At 39.9% G+C, this 17,023-nt stretch overlaps 1 protein-coding gene across 1 annotated transcript in view; it reads right to left on the reverse strand.

Moving 5' to 3' along the window:
- LOC122803361 (calsequestrin-2-like) overlaps positions 1-17,023 on the reverse strand; it is a 362,905-nt gene that overhangs the window by 141,446 nt on the left and 204,436 nt on the right. Inside the window, exon 5 of the mRNA XM_044072939.1 lies at positions 13,555-13,628. Within this exon, the coding sequence (XP_043928874.1) occupies positions 13,555-13,628 (74 nt within the window). The remainder of the gene's footprint in view (positions 1-13,554; positions 13,629-17,023) is intronic.

Genomic DNA, 17,023 nt, shown 5'->3' on the forward strand with positions numbered 1-17,023 from the left:
GCAGTAGAGGAGAATAAACTTTTATGTCTGCAAGTGTACTCTTGTATTATTGGTGTAGAACAGCAGTACTGATAGTTTGTGCCAGTCGTAAATGGAACTTTAAACCTTTCTACCCACGAGGGAAGAAGTAGCAGTATGTCAGTGCTAAAACAAATACACAAACCTTTGACCACCCCTCTAGGTTTGCTTCAACTGAGTTGTAGTGCAGAAACATTAGTTCAGATTGCAGTATACCTTCCCTGTTGGCTTTATCAGAAGCTGAAGTTAATGCTTCAGAATGTTACTGTGGGTTGAGCGGCATGTTTCAGGTCTGGGGTTTATTGGCTGTTACTGAGGCCCTGTACTCCGCTGTGGCGACCCCTAACCGGAAAAAGCTGAAAGAAGAAGGAGAAGACTGAGGCCCTGTACTAGAGTAGGGCTATCATGCTCTTTTTCTATTCTATTCAGGTCACTAGGCAAGAGATCTGGGTCTGTAAACTCCATTCTGAGGTCTTACTTCTCTTCGAACATGTCAGCAAGTGGCAGAAAGCGGTTAAGGTCTTCCAGTTCAGTTCTCCATGTAGTAGTCAGGGAAGCAGCTTGTTGCCTGGTATGGCATTTTTGCTTTTCATTTTCCTGATTGATCTATCTGTTGCATCAGAAGATTGGAGAAGTTTTCCTTTAGTAGCATCATCGGGCTTGTAGAGTTGTTTCCTGGGTGAATGTGGTGGGTTCCTTTGAATGTATGCCTCTGTCTCATGTGGGCAGTTCAAGGATAGTTTTGATGTTCCTTTCAAGAAAGAGAATCAGTGGCAGCGTCCAACTTAAAAGTGTGTGTGTGGGGGGGGGGGGGCTCATACCTCTCAGCTGTACAGATTTTCTCAGAATATTCAGATGTTTGACTCATATTTTTACTCTAGTCTTCATAAAGTATGTGGTTTTCTGACAAATCAATTACTGATGACGGAAGTCATTAAATAATGACAGATAGTTGAATTTCAGACTTCATATCCTTTAGAAAATGCATGCTAATGCAAAACTTGTTATTCTATCACCTTTCTAGGTTTATAAGAGCAATATTTAGGAGCTGCAAGAAGCAAATGAATGGGTGGAAATAAATTAAATGGAGTAGGTCTCTGTTACTGCAGGTCAATTACCTTTTCTGCAATCAAACAGATTTAGTCATTTACTTTCAGCCAAAGACTGCCTCAGTATGCTCCCACTCATTATAGCCATGGTCATAACTCTTAACTGTACAGATTTTAGCAGAATGTCCAGATTTTTACCTCATATTTTGGTGTGTTCCTCCTAAAATCTGTACTTTTCTGGCAAATAGCTGAGGATTAAAGTCATTAATAATGACAAACATTTGAGTTTAAGACTCCACATCCTTCAGAAAATGCATGCTAATGCAAAACCTATTATTCTATTAACTTTCTAAGTTTGTAAGAGCAATATTTAAAATCTGTCCCTGTTTATCCCCCCATCATTTTAGGCTTTGTCCAGATTTTTTTTTTTTTGCTCTAAGAGGTTGAGAGAGTGGCCATGGTACCTACTATATAAACACCTGACATGTCTGATTGCCATCAACAAGGCCAGCTTTAGGTGAAATGGAGCCATAGACAAAGGGCTTCAAACCCCACCCCCACCTGCCGCACACTAGTCTCCTCTATACTTCCCAGTGTACTTCCCCTATTTTCCCTCATTTTGGCTCCACATCATCCGTACAGATTACAATTTACCTTACTTGTTAGCCCCCCTCCCCCCACATGTTTTTAACACATCCTAACTAGCTAATATTCTACTTTAATAAGTCTGGAGAATGTAAGTGAATTAACAGATTTACACCTATGTGGTGTAGAATATCACAACTCTAGCAGCCTACTCACAGCTAGCATTCTTGAGTGTTTTCTGAAAAACAAACATAAAATGTATAAGATAAACAAATGTAAATATTTCGTGAACAGTAAAAGCTATTAAAATTGCACAGATAGCAATGTTATCAGTAAGAAGTATTCTTTACAGTGATAAGTCAGTACATTCATGGTCTTTCGATAAATACTATAATTAAGCAATAACCCACGCCTGGGAGTGGGTAATGCTGGATTTACCCATGGTTGGTGTGGTTTGGTCATGAGGGTGAAGCCCGAGTGGCCAAACAAAGACAACCATGGGTAAATCCAGCATTACCCACACCCAGAAGTGGTTATTATATACAATGACATTATTAAAAAAAAAAATACTTACTTTTCTTAAATAATGGCATTGTATAATGCCTCCTTGCTACCCTTCCGCAGCTGTCCAGTATTCTGCAGCAGTTCAGATGTACTGCGCATGCATATGGTTACGCAGTACATCAGAGCTGTGTGTGGAAGCAACGGAGAAAGGAAGATCTCCATTTCTTTTTTATAAGATATCTCTCTATGTTAACTTGTTTAACATAGCGAGATAACAGCAATGGAGCTCTTCCATTCTCCATTGCTGTCCAACACAAAAAAAAAGACATACTAATAGAAAAAGTCCGGGTAACCGGACCTTTTTCCATTAGTATAATTCTGATTTACAACGTGCACGCGGACCAATCAGCGTGCACGTTTTGAAATATTAATGGGGAGGTCTTTGTAAAATATATTATAATGCACATGAACCACAAATTATATTTTTGCTAAACTTTCACAAATTCTCATTTCTAGAAAATTGTACAAGCTATACATATATTGTTAGCACATTTTTGTTAACCAGACACAGACATTTGCAAGACAAAAAATTCCTCTATGACATGTTTACCTAGATATTTACAGAAATATGAAAATATATGTTTAATTGTATAATTAGCAATATAAATGACACTGAATATCTCTCAAGGTATGCAACTTACAGTGCAAATATCAAACACAGTTTTCTTCAACAACATCTAAAGTTTCAGTTAATGTCATGCAACAATTTGTAAGTCAGTTGTTTTGTGAAGTATTAAGTACTGGAACCTGTGTTCTGAGAGAATGCCTTCCAATCTATCTGCAAATATATAGAGCTGAGTATATATTTTTTTAGTTTTAGAGTTTGTACTGTTAATTGTTGCTTAGATTTCTGTTGAAACTGTTGTCTCTCTGTTCTGAGAGACTGCTTTCCAATCTATCTGCAAATATACTGAGCTGAGTAAATTTTTTTGGTTTTAGAGTTTATACTGTTAATTGTTGCTTAGATCTCTGTTGAAACTGTTTTGTCCCACCTCTCTATTTCTGGCTTGTAGTTTAAATTTGGTGGCTTTTGCAGATGCCCGTCCCACTGTAGATTTGATCTGGGACACCCCCCCCCCCCCAGTCCCATCTCTTTACCACATTCTACTTAATAAACTCTTTCTGCATTTGCATTTAGTCCTTTTTAATTTAATTGCATTTTTTAAACTGTGTTTGGTCTAATATTGCTACATACTCAAGTGTGCTAGCTTGCACTGCATGTGAATTGTCTTTACTACTGTTTTAGCTACTTTTCTGTACAAAAAAAAAAAAAAAACTATAAGCCTGTTTCCTACCTTTCCTGTAACTAGTGTTCCAGATACAGATTTGCTGTATCCAGGACTATATGTAAGCTTCTGACCCACCCAAGCCTTTCTGTGTTGGAGGGAAGCCTTCTAGCTTATCAGTGGGAGTGGTAAGCACTAGGTAACCTGTCTACCGCATAAGGAGTGGTTTTGGCCCAGAAATTGTAGTTATTGGCCGTTTGGGCAATCTCCCATCTTCCATCTCTCTCAACTTTCTGATTTGAAAGCCTACATTTCCACTTGTTTCTGTCCTGTAACTCGTCTAGTGCAGATACATATTCTTAGTTTTAGCACTTAAATTTGCTTATTCGTGCTCAGCACTTGTTTAGAACTTGTAAGCACTAAATAAGCTACTAATTACTATAGCATTCAACCTTCCTCATTACCTAGAGGAAAACAGTTTTTGTACTTACTTTTCTCACTTGCTTATAGAAAAACAGCTCTTGTACTCACTTTCCTCACTTATCTGGAGGAAAATAGGTTTTTATTCAGGCATGTCCAAGGGTCAGCTCCCAGTGTTCTCTCCTGTCTATCTGATGAATCTGGGCATCTTGATGCAATGTAGAAATTGCCTCATGTACACAAACAACCCTCTCCTCCTACCACCCAATACTACAACCTGTAAGAGATGCACTTATCTAGCCAAACTGGAGGTAAAGCTCTCTCCAACCAAGACTGAAAGTGACAGTCATGAGGAGAAGTTAAACATTTGCACCACACCACACTCATCACATAGTCTCACTCAATCTACACCACCAAAATCCACACATAGTAACACAAAAACATTTGCAGAGGCTCTCAATAATAATCTGTCTAAGCAACAGAGACCACCAAAGCATAAATGCAAGCAACCTCCATCCTCCAACACAACCCAAATGACACATAGCCCACAGACTCAGTGTGCCACTCAACCACAGCCAATAAGGCAAAATAACGTACCCAACATACTAGTCATAGGTGACCCTATAGTCAGGCACACTGATGTCCCACTCACAAGGCTAAACAAGGAGAAGGTTACTGTCAGCTGCCTGTTGGGTGCCAGGATCCGCTACATAACCCACGCACTCAGGTCACGCCACAACAAGTACAAATATGACTCGATCATTGTCCATGCGGGTGTGAATGACCTGAGACATACCTCCCTGGACTACATGAAAAGAGACATGGAAGAGCTCTCCAATCTTGTAGCCCAGGCAGGTATGACCCTAGCCCTGAGTAGCATTCTGCCATTGCCCAGAATGATACCGCAGTACAAGGACAAAATTATTGACTTCAACAATTGGCTAAGCTTCTCATGTCATTCTAAGGGGATCCAGTATCTATCTGTTTGGGATGACATGGTCGACAGACCATGATGCTTTGCACAGATGCCTGCACCTGTCGCCCCTGGGATTCTGGATACTGGCTAAGGCTCTTGCTACCCCTATAGTGCCATTTTAGGCAAGGTTTACATGACAAATTCACCACTGTAGCAGGAACAGGCAAGCAAAAACTAAGGGTAATACTACTCAATGCTAGAAGTCTAAATTTCAAAATGCACTCACTCGAGGCACTCCTTAAAATGGAGAACATTGATATCTGTGCAGTGACTGAGGCCTGGTTCAAGGCTCTAGACAGCACCCCTGCACTACCAGGCTATAACTCATACCACACTTTTCGACCATGTAACCTGGACCAAAACACCAAATTCGGAGGTGTGTCCATATTCATTAAGGTTATCCACATCTCCAGGCTAGTTGCTCAGCATAATGCATCCGAGGTTATCCAAGTGCAACTAACTCTGGGCAAAACTGCAATCCAAATTGTAGCTTGCTACAGATCCCCCACCATGCCCCAGGATTCCCACTCCTCTTTTCTTGATGTACTGGAAAATATTGGGGTTCAACCAAACACCCTAATAATGGGCAACTTCAACTACCCCACCATTAACTGGGAAACCTACTCATGTACTAGCTCCTTAGCTCAACGCTTTCTGGAATTCATAAACTCCAATTCCCTGGATCAACTTATCCACACCCCCACCAGGGGCAACAATATCCTAGACCTAGTCATTACCAACATGAGTGACCGGTGTTCCACACCTGAAGTCAACTCCTCATTGGTCTGATCTGACCATAAGCTAATCACCCTTGATATCAACATCCCGCCCCAACCCTCCATTAAGGAAGCCACGGTAAAAAATTTCTCCAAAGCCAACTTCATGCTTCTTAAGACAGAAGTGATGAACTTCATGACACCCATGCAGATGGACAATACAGTTATGACTGCTGAATCCTACACAAATGCACTCTATAAGCACTTACACGAGTGCATGGATCATGCTATCCCAAACAGAACCAAGATGCTATCCTCCAAAAAAAGGAAGCCAATCTGGTGTTCCCCTGCCATAAACAACAGAAAGAAGAAACTGTTGCAAAAGAGAGTAAAATCCCATGAGTGGAGGAGCTCCCTGGTCAGCCTCAGTAAGAAGCTGAGATCCCTTATAAGATCCTCTAAAGCTAGCTATGAAAACAAATTCGACACTAATTCTAAGGACAACCACAAAGTATTCTATAGCCATGTCAAGAATCTCGATGGTAACACCCAGATGTGCTCTGAGTTACAGCACAACAGCAGGAAAATTACAGAACTGACTGATATTGCCAACATCCTGGTAGATAGGTTCAGTGCTAACTTTACCCCCCCCACCCCCTAAAGGGCCCATATCTGTACAGGAAAAATGCAGAGTCCCTGTAATCACAACTAGGCAGATAAAATATGTACTCTCTAAAGCCAAAAACACAGCATCCATGGGACCAGACAACATCCTAGGATGCGTTTTACACAAACTTCAGAACGAACTGGCTCCCCACTTAAGCACCATGTTCAATAATAGCCTCACATCAGGCTTTGTGCCTACTGAATGGTGCACAGCAACAGTTATCCCACTCCACAAAAGGGGAGCCACCACTGATCCCGGGAACTATCGACCTATTAGCCTGATGAGCCTGGTCTGCAAGGCCTTGGAACGTATCATCATGGAACTCATAAACAAAGACATTGGTAACCTCCAAACTCTGGATCCCACCCAGTTCGGTTTTGTGAAAGACAGATCATGCCTTCTGAACCTGATTGACTTCTTTGAGGCAGTCACCAAAGCCGTAGATGAGGGTAAGGTGGTTCACGCAGCCTATCTTGACCTCACCAAGGCTTTCGACACCATCCCCCATTCTGGAATTATAGCTAAACTCATTAAACTAGGTATAAATCCCTATGTCACAAGATGGGTTGCCAACTGGCTCACTGACAGAACCCACGCTGTAAAAGTTGCAGACTCCAAATCTGACCTCAAAGCAGTGACAAGTGGAGTACCACAGGGTTCCGTCCTGGGACCTCTCCTGTTTGGTATCTTCTTCTCTGAAGTACAGGCTAACACAGAAGGCCCCAGGCTAATGAAGTTCACAGATGACTGCAAACTAGGAGTGATAGTCAAGTCCCCAAATAATGTGGACATCCTACAGAAGGGCCTCGCTGAAACAGATGCCTGGTGTCAGAGCCATGGCCTCAAGCTCAATGCCAAAAAGTGCAGTGTCATCCCTTTTGGTAAAAACTCTGTACCCATGAACTACCACATAGGCAGCAATCTACTTAACACTGAATGTGTGATAAGAGACCTTGGGACCCAGGTGGACAGTAGTCTCTCCTTTGATAGTCACATCGCCACAGTAGTCAGGAAGTCCTTCTACGCGGCACACCTCATCATAAAAGGGTTCTCATCCAGGAAAAAAGAGGTCATTGTTCCCCTCTACTCGACACTCATTAGACCCATTATAGAGTACAAGCCCCTTTTGGAATGTACCTCACAAGACATCTGCAGCAGCTGGAAAGGCCTCAGAAGTACCTCACAAAGAGGATTACTTGCCTCAAACAAATGCCCTACACTGACCATCTCAAAAAACTCCAGCTTTACTCCGTATCATATCACCTACTCCGAGGTGATCTCTGCCTAACATATAAAGCTATGTCAAACCCAGAGCTGCTGGACATGCTACACCTAAAGAAATCCCAATCCCTCCGAGCTACATGCTTTACAGACCTAAACCTTGTCACCACAATAAACAGGACATGCTGGAGGGATAGATTCCTGTCCCAGACACATCCCATACTCTGGAACAGGCTACCCATCTATGTCAAGCAAAGTTCTTCATTAGCACTCTTCAAGAAAGATCTTGATGAGTGGATGGGAAATTGGAAATACACCCCGGGGATCACTTCTGTGTCTCTGCTCAACAGTGGCACAGGAAAATAACTTTCTTGGGTGGCGTAAGCCAGGGAACATTGTTGGCTAGGCTTACGTAGGCCCTTGGGCCGATAGCCTAGTACCTACCTATGAACCTATGAACCTATGAAATACAGTTTATTATAATAATTACCAACAATTAGCAATATCTCAGGTGTAGTGTGATATAAATGGACAATGACAATGAATTTCCTTGTCTCCCATCATCACATATCACACCAAACTCCTCATTAAAATGTAGGACTCTCAATTATGAAAATATGAACACAAATATGAAAATATGAATAATAAATGACAAATGATGAATTTATCTACTGCAGCAGATCCTAGATCAACAATCTTAGTGCCATTTTGTTAATAACTCTTTGCACTTTCTATTCTTTTACTGCCTATTATTAGCTGGTAATTTGCTTAGTTAAAGAAACCAGACCCTATAAGGAGGTATGGGTGTGAACTGGAAATATACAAAAAGGCATTTTAGGCTTGAACAAGTTAAGTCAGGGGTCCCAGAAGTCATAAGATTCTAAATGCTTAGAGGTGTATTTCACAACTTTTTTCCCTCAACTTTTGGTTTAATGATGGCCTGACCAGAACATCTTGAGTAAGGAAAGAAATTCATTGTATTTCTCTTTCAAGGAAAAATAGGTTGTGTGTTTAGCTTAGCATTCAATGTTTTTTTTTTTTATTTTTTTATTTAATGATGGCCTGAACAAAAATCACGTGTAAGGAAAGAAATTCAATTGTCTTTCTTTCAAGGAAAGTAAGTTGTGTCTAAAGCTTAATAGTCAATGCTAATAAAACAGTAGTTCTCTCAAAACTTAGAGGACAAATGTAAAGATATACAAATCATTTCTGGGTACAATGCTTGCCTTCTTGGCCCTCAAAGAGAGAGAGAGAGGGAGACAGAGTTACCTTCTGTGTAAAGCTCTTGCATTAGGCTGGGACAAAAAGTAAAAGTACATATGGCTGTAGGCTTATGTTATGCAGATGAGGGTCTAGGAAAAGAAAGCAATGTGTATGGATTAAAATCACACAGAGGCAGGGAATACATGCAGACTCTGCAAAGAAGAAATCACAGCTAAAAACTCCACCAAAGGACCAAGTGATGTTAGAGAGTAACACTACACAGTACAACACTGTGATGTGCTAATATCATACATCCCCTGCCCAGGCCATCACAAATAACCACTTATGGAGTACAATGTTGATGTTTGACTGGTATCAGATGTGAAAAAAGTTATGTCCAGCTGCTCCTTTTAGATCCATAAGAATTTATCTTGTCAACTCATTGTCAGAATACAGTGTGCAACCACCACACACGTCTCAACCTCTTATCTCATGAATCAGGGAGAAAAACAAAAATAATGGTACTGTTACAACTCTGTCATAGTCCACGTTGGGGTGAATGACGTGAGATGTACCTCCGGGGACTATATAAAGAAAAACATGATTGAACTTGCTGAATATGTGTCCCAGGCAGGTATGTCCCTAGCCTTAAGCAGCATTTTACCGTCAGCCAGAATGATGCCTCAATACAAACAGAAAATGAAGTTTAACAATTGGCTTAGTTTCTGGTGTCATTCCAGGGGGATCCAGTACCTGACAGCCTGGGAAGATATGATTGACAGACAATGATGCTTTGCTAGAGATGGCCTACATCTGTCTCACTTGGGCTTCAGGCTTCTGGCAAAGGCCCTTGCCTCCCCCATAGTGCCTTTTTTAGGAAAAGTCCTGAGGTCAATAAAACCAACATAAAAATTTCAACAAAACGCAAATTAAAGGTCATGTTGCTAAACGCAAGAGTCTCAACATGAAACTGCACTCATTGCAAGCATTCTTAATGCTGGTAGATGCTGACATTTGTGCAGTCACAGAAACCTGGTTCAAAGCTGCGGCAAGCACCCCAGCCTTACCTGCTTACTCATCCTATTATACATTCAGACCCCAAATTGTAGGCAGCAAAGCCAAAGGAGGTGGAGTTTCAATATATATATATATATATATATATATATATATATATATATATATATATATATATATCTATATTAAAGACACACAAACACCTCCAGGCTGGTCAAACAGGATGACGTACAGGGGATACTCCAGGTGCAGTTAACCATTAACAAGACCCATGTTCAAATCATAACTAGTTACAGGCCCCCAAATTTAACTCAAGATGCCCACTCCACCTTTCTGGACATCTTTAAATCTATCACGATTCAACCCTTTACCCTGATCCTAGGTGACTTTAACTACCTAACCATAGACTGGAAAAACTACTCATGCCAGAATGCAAATGCCCTGAGATTCCTCGACTTTATCAATGCAAATGCCTTGGAACAGCTAGTCAATACCCCCACAAGAGGTGACAATATCTTGGACTTGGTATTAACCAACATGAGTAACCACTCCAGCACCCCTACATTATTATCCTTCCTGGTAAGATCCGACCATAAAGCGGTCACTTTCAAAGTCAGCATCTCCCCTGACTCCACTCTAGCTAGGGTCAAACAAAAAAACTTCTCCAAAGCTGATTACAACCTCTTGAGGGATGGTATAAACAGCTTCACAGCCCCCTCTGCTGGAACTGGCATCAATGTCCAAATCTACACCAAAGTAGTATACAAGCACTTATATAGAGGCATGGAATTAGGAATACCTGACAGGACAAAATCATCCTCCGTAAGGAAGAGTAAACATGTCTGGTGGAGATCTGCAATAAATAAACTATATAACCAAAGGAAAAAATTGCTGCCCAGGACCAAGACGGAGCAGGTGTCCAATTGGAAGCAATCTCCCCTTAGCCCGAATAAGCAAAAAAGAGCACTAGTAAAATTCTCTAAAGCCAACTTGGCCACATCTATTAGAGACAATCATAAGGCCTTCTTCACATATGTCCACAGTCTCAAAGGAAGCACCCAGATATGTTCAAAACTGGTGGTCAAGAACACCACACACACAAATGCTGTAGATTTAGCCAACCTACTGGCTGACAGATTCAGCGAAAACTTCACCCCTCTGTCCCCCCATCAGTAAATCAGGACATCCCCAATACCTGCCCCCCTACCCTTATCTCTAGGGAACTGGTCATCACTGCCCTCTGAAAGGCAAAAAATATAGCCTGCATGGGACCTGATAACATCCCAGGTTGCATCCTACATGATCTCAGGCATGAACTTGCAGCACCATTAGGCACCCTATTCAACCAAAGTCTGACTACTGGCTTTGTCCCAGTTGAGTGGAGGACAGCCACTGTCATCCCTTTACACAAAGGTAGAGCATCCACTGAACAGGGAAATCATAGAATCATCAGCCTCACTAGCCTGATCTGCAAGGCCATGGAATGGATTATCATGGACCTCATTAACAGGGACATTGGCAACCTCCAAACACTCAACCTCACACAGTTTGGCTTTGTCAAGGTGAGGTCATGTCTGTTACATCTGGTTGACTTCTTTGAGATAGTTACCAAAGCCATGGATGAGGGGAAGACAGTGCACACCACTTATCTTGACCTGGCCAAAGCTTTTGACACTATTCCCCACTCTGGCATAATAGATAAACTCTCTCAACTAACCATTAATCCATATGTTATCAGATGTGTAGCAAACTGGCTCACTGATAGAACTCACCTAATCAAAATAGGGGAAGCCACCTCAAGCAATAGATCTGTAATGAGTAGCATACCCCAGGGATCAGTCTTGGGGGCCTCTGTTATTCGGGATATACTTCTCTGAGGTTCAGGCCAAAACCAGTGGGCTATGGCTGACCAAGTTTGAAGATGACTGCAAGTTGGGTGCAATCATCAATTCCCCAAGTGATGTGGACGTCCTACAAGAGGGTCTCACCCAAACAAATGGTGCCAGAAACATGGCCTCAAGCTGAATGCCAAAAAATGCATCATCATCATCCCCTTTGGGGAGAGTGACACCCCCACATATTATCACATTAATAACAATCAGTCATTGATAGCAATGTGACTTTTGACCACCACGTTGCTTCCATTGTATGGAAGGATTTCTACATGGCCCACTTCATAAGTAAGGGTATCTCAAACAGGGACAAGGAGGCCATAACATCCCTGTATTCTTCCCTTATAAGGCCAATTATTTAGTACAATGCCTACTTCGGCATGTACCTCGCAAAGCATGTGCAGCAGCTGGGGAGTAATAATATGTAATAATGTGTGTAATAATGATACGGTTATTATGCCTTTTCTAATGTAGACCAGGAATCCTATTTTTTGTGTGTGTGTGTGTGTGTGTGTGTGTGTGTGTGTGTGTGTGTGTGTGTGTGTGTGTGTGTGTGTGTGTGTGTGTGTGTGTGTGTGTGTGTGTTTGTGTATGTGTGTATGTGTGTGTGTTTGTATAATAGCCATGTGTAATGGTGTGAGCAGTAACATTCTGAACAGTGTAAAGGTTTATTTAATTTGAAAACTTGAGATATGTTATTATTGTCCTTCTGGTCCAGAAAAAAAGAAATAAACCATCTGCCTATTTCAATAAAAGACTCATATAAAATTGAGAAATACAATATCAATGACTTGGACATGTATCGTTGTGAAGAATGTTATTATAAATTTGTATAAACTCTCTGATTAACTTATGTTATAAATACAAGCTGCCAAAAAATAAAACTTTTATTTGTTAACAATTTAGATAAACGTACAATTTATCTTTTCAGGTATAAAAATGTAAAGATGATTTTAATATTCACTTAATCTCTAAAATGAATAACTTTAATTCAAGTCTTATAGATATCAAATTATTTTCAGTTGTGAATGGTATTCAGTTTACTATGCTACAGACAGCTGTAATGACCAGTCTGCTTTAGTATATCAAAATCATTCTTAAAATAAACTTCATCTGCCATCCCCCCATTAGAAGGCATCTGTCATACTGAACATCCTGAACGTGCTGGCAGAGCAGTGACACATCTGTTCCACTTCACCTTATACTTTCTAAAAACCTCAGTCTCTGAAGTCTTGTTTGCTATAGATAATGGCAGAATTGCCTGTAATACATTCCACTACTGTTTGCCATCTGTGACTTTTGCTAACATCTTGTCAGTATTCTGCTTATCACCATCTCGTCCATAATAAACATGATGATAACTAAAATGGGTGCAAAGGGAATTTAACATAACACAGGCACTGATAATGTGAAATGACCATTAGTCTTTTGTTCATTCATGGTTTTTAATCTGTGTTAGCTGGTCCTACAGCCTGTTTCCTGCCAAATTATGATAAACAGCCATCTGCAACTTTCACTTATGGCCAAACAGAATGAGTAACTCATGGAAAAATCAAGCAAAAATATCCCCCTACTGCTTCATGGGCAATTGGAAAATGCAGGATTATAAACAGATGAGTATGACACTCATGTGATTTCAACAGTGGTGGATGCTATTTGTGCATTTAGTACACTGATGTATGCTATCTATAAATCAAGTACATTGCTACATGTTATCTGATCACTTACCCCTTTGTTAAATGCAACATTATACATAGCTAAACATGACAACTGAAGTGATTTGTGCATTTAGAACAGTGTCACTTTTTATTTGTGCAATTAGTACACTGATGCATGCTATTTATAAATCAAGTACACTGCTACATGTTATCATATCACTTACTCCTTTGTTAAATGCAGCATTTACATAGCTAAACATGACAGCAGATGTGATATGTGCTTTGAGAACAGTGTCACTTTTTATTTGTGCAATTAGTACACTGCTACGTTATCAAATCACTTACCCCTTTGTGAAATGTAGCAAAGAATTTGATGTATGGCTGGAAATGCTCTGCTGCCTCTTCAAATGCTTTATAATCTATAGCAAAAACAAACAAATATTGTTTTGTTACATAATTTAAAATGCTCACTATAAGCAATAAACACAAAAGTGTAAACCAGTGCAGCAGGTAGCTTATCTGGATGTATTTATGACAAGAATGCCTTATTTCACTAGATATGTTAAGCCGTTTCTAATATCACATGCCATCATAATGCACACAATCTGTGTCATTCTGTAATCCAATATCCTGAGACTTTCTCGATGGTTTCTGTATGTTTATTATGGCAGTAATAGTATAAACAGATGTTTGTGTACCAAGTATGAAAACATAAGAATAAAACTAAACCTACTGACCTATTTCATTCAATTATACATCAGAATGCATACATTCGTAGGTATATACTAGGCTGATGAACAGCAGGGCCTTTATATGTCTAGCCAGCAAGCCAAACCAATTTTATCCCTATGTTTCATGGGTGTTTATTAGGAGGGGCTATGTTATTTGGGAAGTTTCTAGATATTATGGGAGAATGCTAGTTTGGTCATTAATGTCCGCCTCTGTCTGTCAGAGACATGGGAGACAGACCCAGGGTGAGTTTCCAATTTCTCATCCATTGGTCAAGGTTACTGTTAAATAGAAAAACACCAACCAAAACGAACCAGGAAAATGCAAAGCCGGCAGCAGCTGGAGAAAGACACCAACAATAGCGTAACACGATTTTATTTTCCGCTTTCGTCCGTAGACTTCATCAGAATGAAGACAAACATACAAAATGAAGCCTTAAATACACCACCTCTAATTAACAATCAATGCTGATTAATCAATTAAACAATTAATGACTAATACATTCAAAAATATGTGTGAAAAGTTATTTAAAAATTGTTTTATAAAAAGTATATATGTAAAAAACACTTTTCAATATTATTTCATGTAATATGTAAACAAATAAAATCATTACTTTTGTCCACTTTCAACTTTTGATGTTTCAAAAAACATTTTACATTAATGGACTCATTAAGTCCGGGAGGGTGATCTGATTTTAATTTAATTTGCCACTGGGTTTCCCTCTGCAACAAAAAGTTTTTAAAGTCCCCCTCCCTCATATCCTTATGACACACTTCTAAAATAGAAAATAAAAATTTATTAAAATTCTTACATGTTATACTGCACTGCATTTTATGTAGGAATGTCGACAAGGGAGCTTAGAACTCGTATTAGGGAGCATTTGTACTGTATTAAAATGAAAGATGATAAAAATGCTCTTTTTAAACACAGTATAACGTGTAAGAATTTTAATAAATTTTTATTTTCTATTTTAGAAGTGTGTCATAAGGATATGAGGGAGGGGGACTTTAAAAACTTTTTGTTGCAGAGGGAAACCCAGTGGCAAATTAAATTAAAATCAGATCACCCTCCCGGACTTAATGAGTCCATTAATGTAAAATGTTTTTTGAAACATCAAAAGTTGAAAGTGGACAAAAGTAATGATTTTATTTGTTTACATATTACATGAAATAATATTGAAAAGTGTTTTTTACATATATACTTTTTATAAAACAATTTTTAAATAACTTTTCACACATATTTTTGAATGTATTAGTCATTAATTGTTTAATTGATTAATCAGCATTGATTGTTAATTAGAGGTGGTGTATTTAAGGCTTCATTTTGTATGTTTGTCTTCATTCTGATGAAGTCTACGGACGAAAGCGGAAAATAAAATCGTGTTACGCTATTGTTGGTGTCTTTCTCCAGCTGCTGCCGGCTTTGCATTTTACTGTTAAATAGAGTTAGAGATGGGCTGTGTTTCACATGGATGTGGATCCTATTCCAGACATAGGGATCCTCTGAAACACATATCTGTCTTGCCAACATGTCCTATATCTGTCACAAGCAAAATTATTCAAGGAAGTGGTTTTGATGCTGTTCATTTTGCAGATGTGCAAAAGGTCCATAAGAGCTGGATCTGAGGATGCCTTGTATACCAGGCATAGATTGCCTCTCAGTAATCTGTAGGAGACAGAGTGTAGAGATATGGCTTTAAGAGGATCCATATATGTGCTTATACCATGGATTGTCCTGATAAGAAATTTTTGTGGGCATTCTAACTGTTGCATATATCTGGTTAGGTACATATGGAAAGAGACACCATACTCAAAAAGGGTTGAATAACATGGCACTATGACTTCCTTGAACCTGGATGCCATGTTCTTACCTATAAGTTGGATGACACAGAATAATTTTCTTACTACCTCGGCCACATGTTGTTCAAAGGCCAGATTACTGTCTACATATGTTCTCAGATTCCTGACTAGCAGGTCAACTCTTAGGGTTGTCTTATCGATGGAGTAATTAGCCTGGGTGGCAGTTTCTCAGAAAGGCACTATAATGCATTTCTTGGCACTGGGTTTTAATTTGTGACTTTGGCAAAAGTCATTTGTCTGTGTTAGACCCTCTTATAACAAGATTGTGTCACAGGGGAAATCTATGATAGCTTACAATTTCCAATCACCTGCAACTTGGTCAGCTAAAGGTCATTGACATTAGCCTTTACCTCCAAGAAGTAGGTTCTAAACAGGAACAGTATCCACCCATGGAGTCCTGAGGTGCTACACTTGTGACTGGTCTCTTAGTGGAGGTAGTATCATCAATTCTGACTTCCTGGGTCCTTTCTATGACTATGGCTATGTATGGGTGTATACCCAGTTTGGTGAGTTTGTCAACTATACCCGAGTGGGATTTGTACTGAATGCCCTAACCAGGTCCAGGTAGGTGGTATGCACCATTTTCCCCTTATCCATTACCTTGATAACCTTCTCAAAGAAGCTCACCAAGTTTAGTAGGCATGACCTTCTCATGACAAAGCCAAAGTGGGTTGGGTGCAGAGTCTGAAGGTTGCTTATGTCTTTGCTGATCATTTCCATGGTAACCTGTTCCATGGCTTTGCAATATTAGAGTAGTCAGACTAATAGGTCTGTAGTTTCTGGGGCTAGTTGATGGTCCACCCTTGTGAAGTGGGATGACCACCGCATCCCTCCATTCTTGTGGTACAAAGTCAGTTTTGAGGCTATAGTTGAAAAGGGACTCAAGTGGTCTTGACAGGTCATATTTCAAACTATTTAGGAGACATTCCGGGATATTATTGGGGACCACTGAGACTATGATTTTGGCCTCAGCAAGCACCAACAGAACCTGATCCCTGTTAATAGTTGGGGGAGTTATACTAGTAGGTATTTCATGATGGGAGAGTGGGGGGAAGGGGGTTAAATTTGAGCTAAGTTTGTCATCTAGCAAATTCCCTGTTCAATTAAGGTGGCACCATTAACCACCAGTTCAGCACATTAATGTTTGTTACCTTTGAGGTTTTGGACATAGCTGTAGAAGGCCTTGTGGTTGTCTTTAGCCTGTGAGGCTATCTTGCCCTCATAAT

Source organism: Protopterus annectens, chromosome 5.part1, assembly GCF_019279795.1.
Source record: "Protopterus annectens isolate FY-2018-M chromosome 5.part1, PAN1.0, whole genome shotgun sequence".
NCBI lineage: Eukaryota > Metazoa > Chordata > Ceratodontiformes > Protopteridae > Protopterus > Protopterus annectens.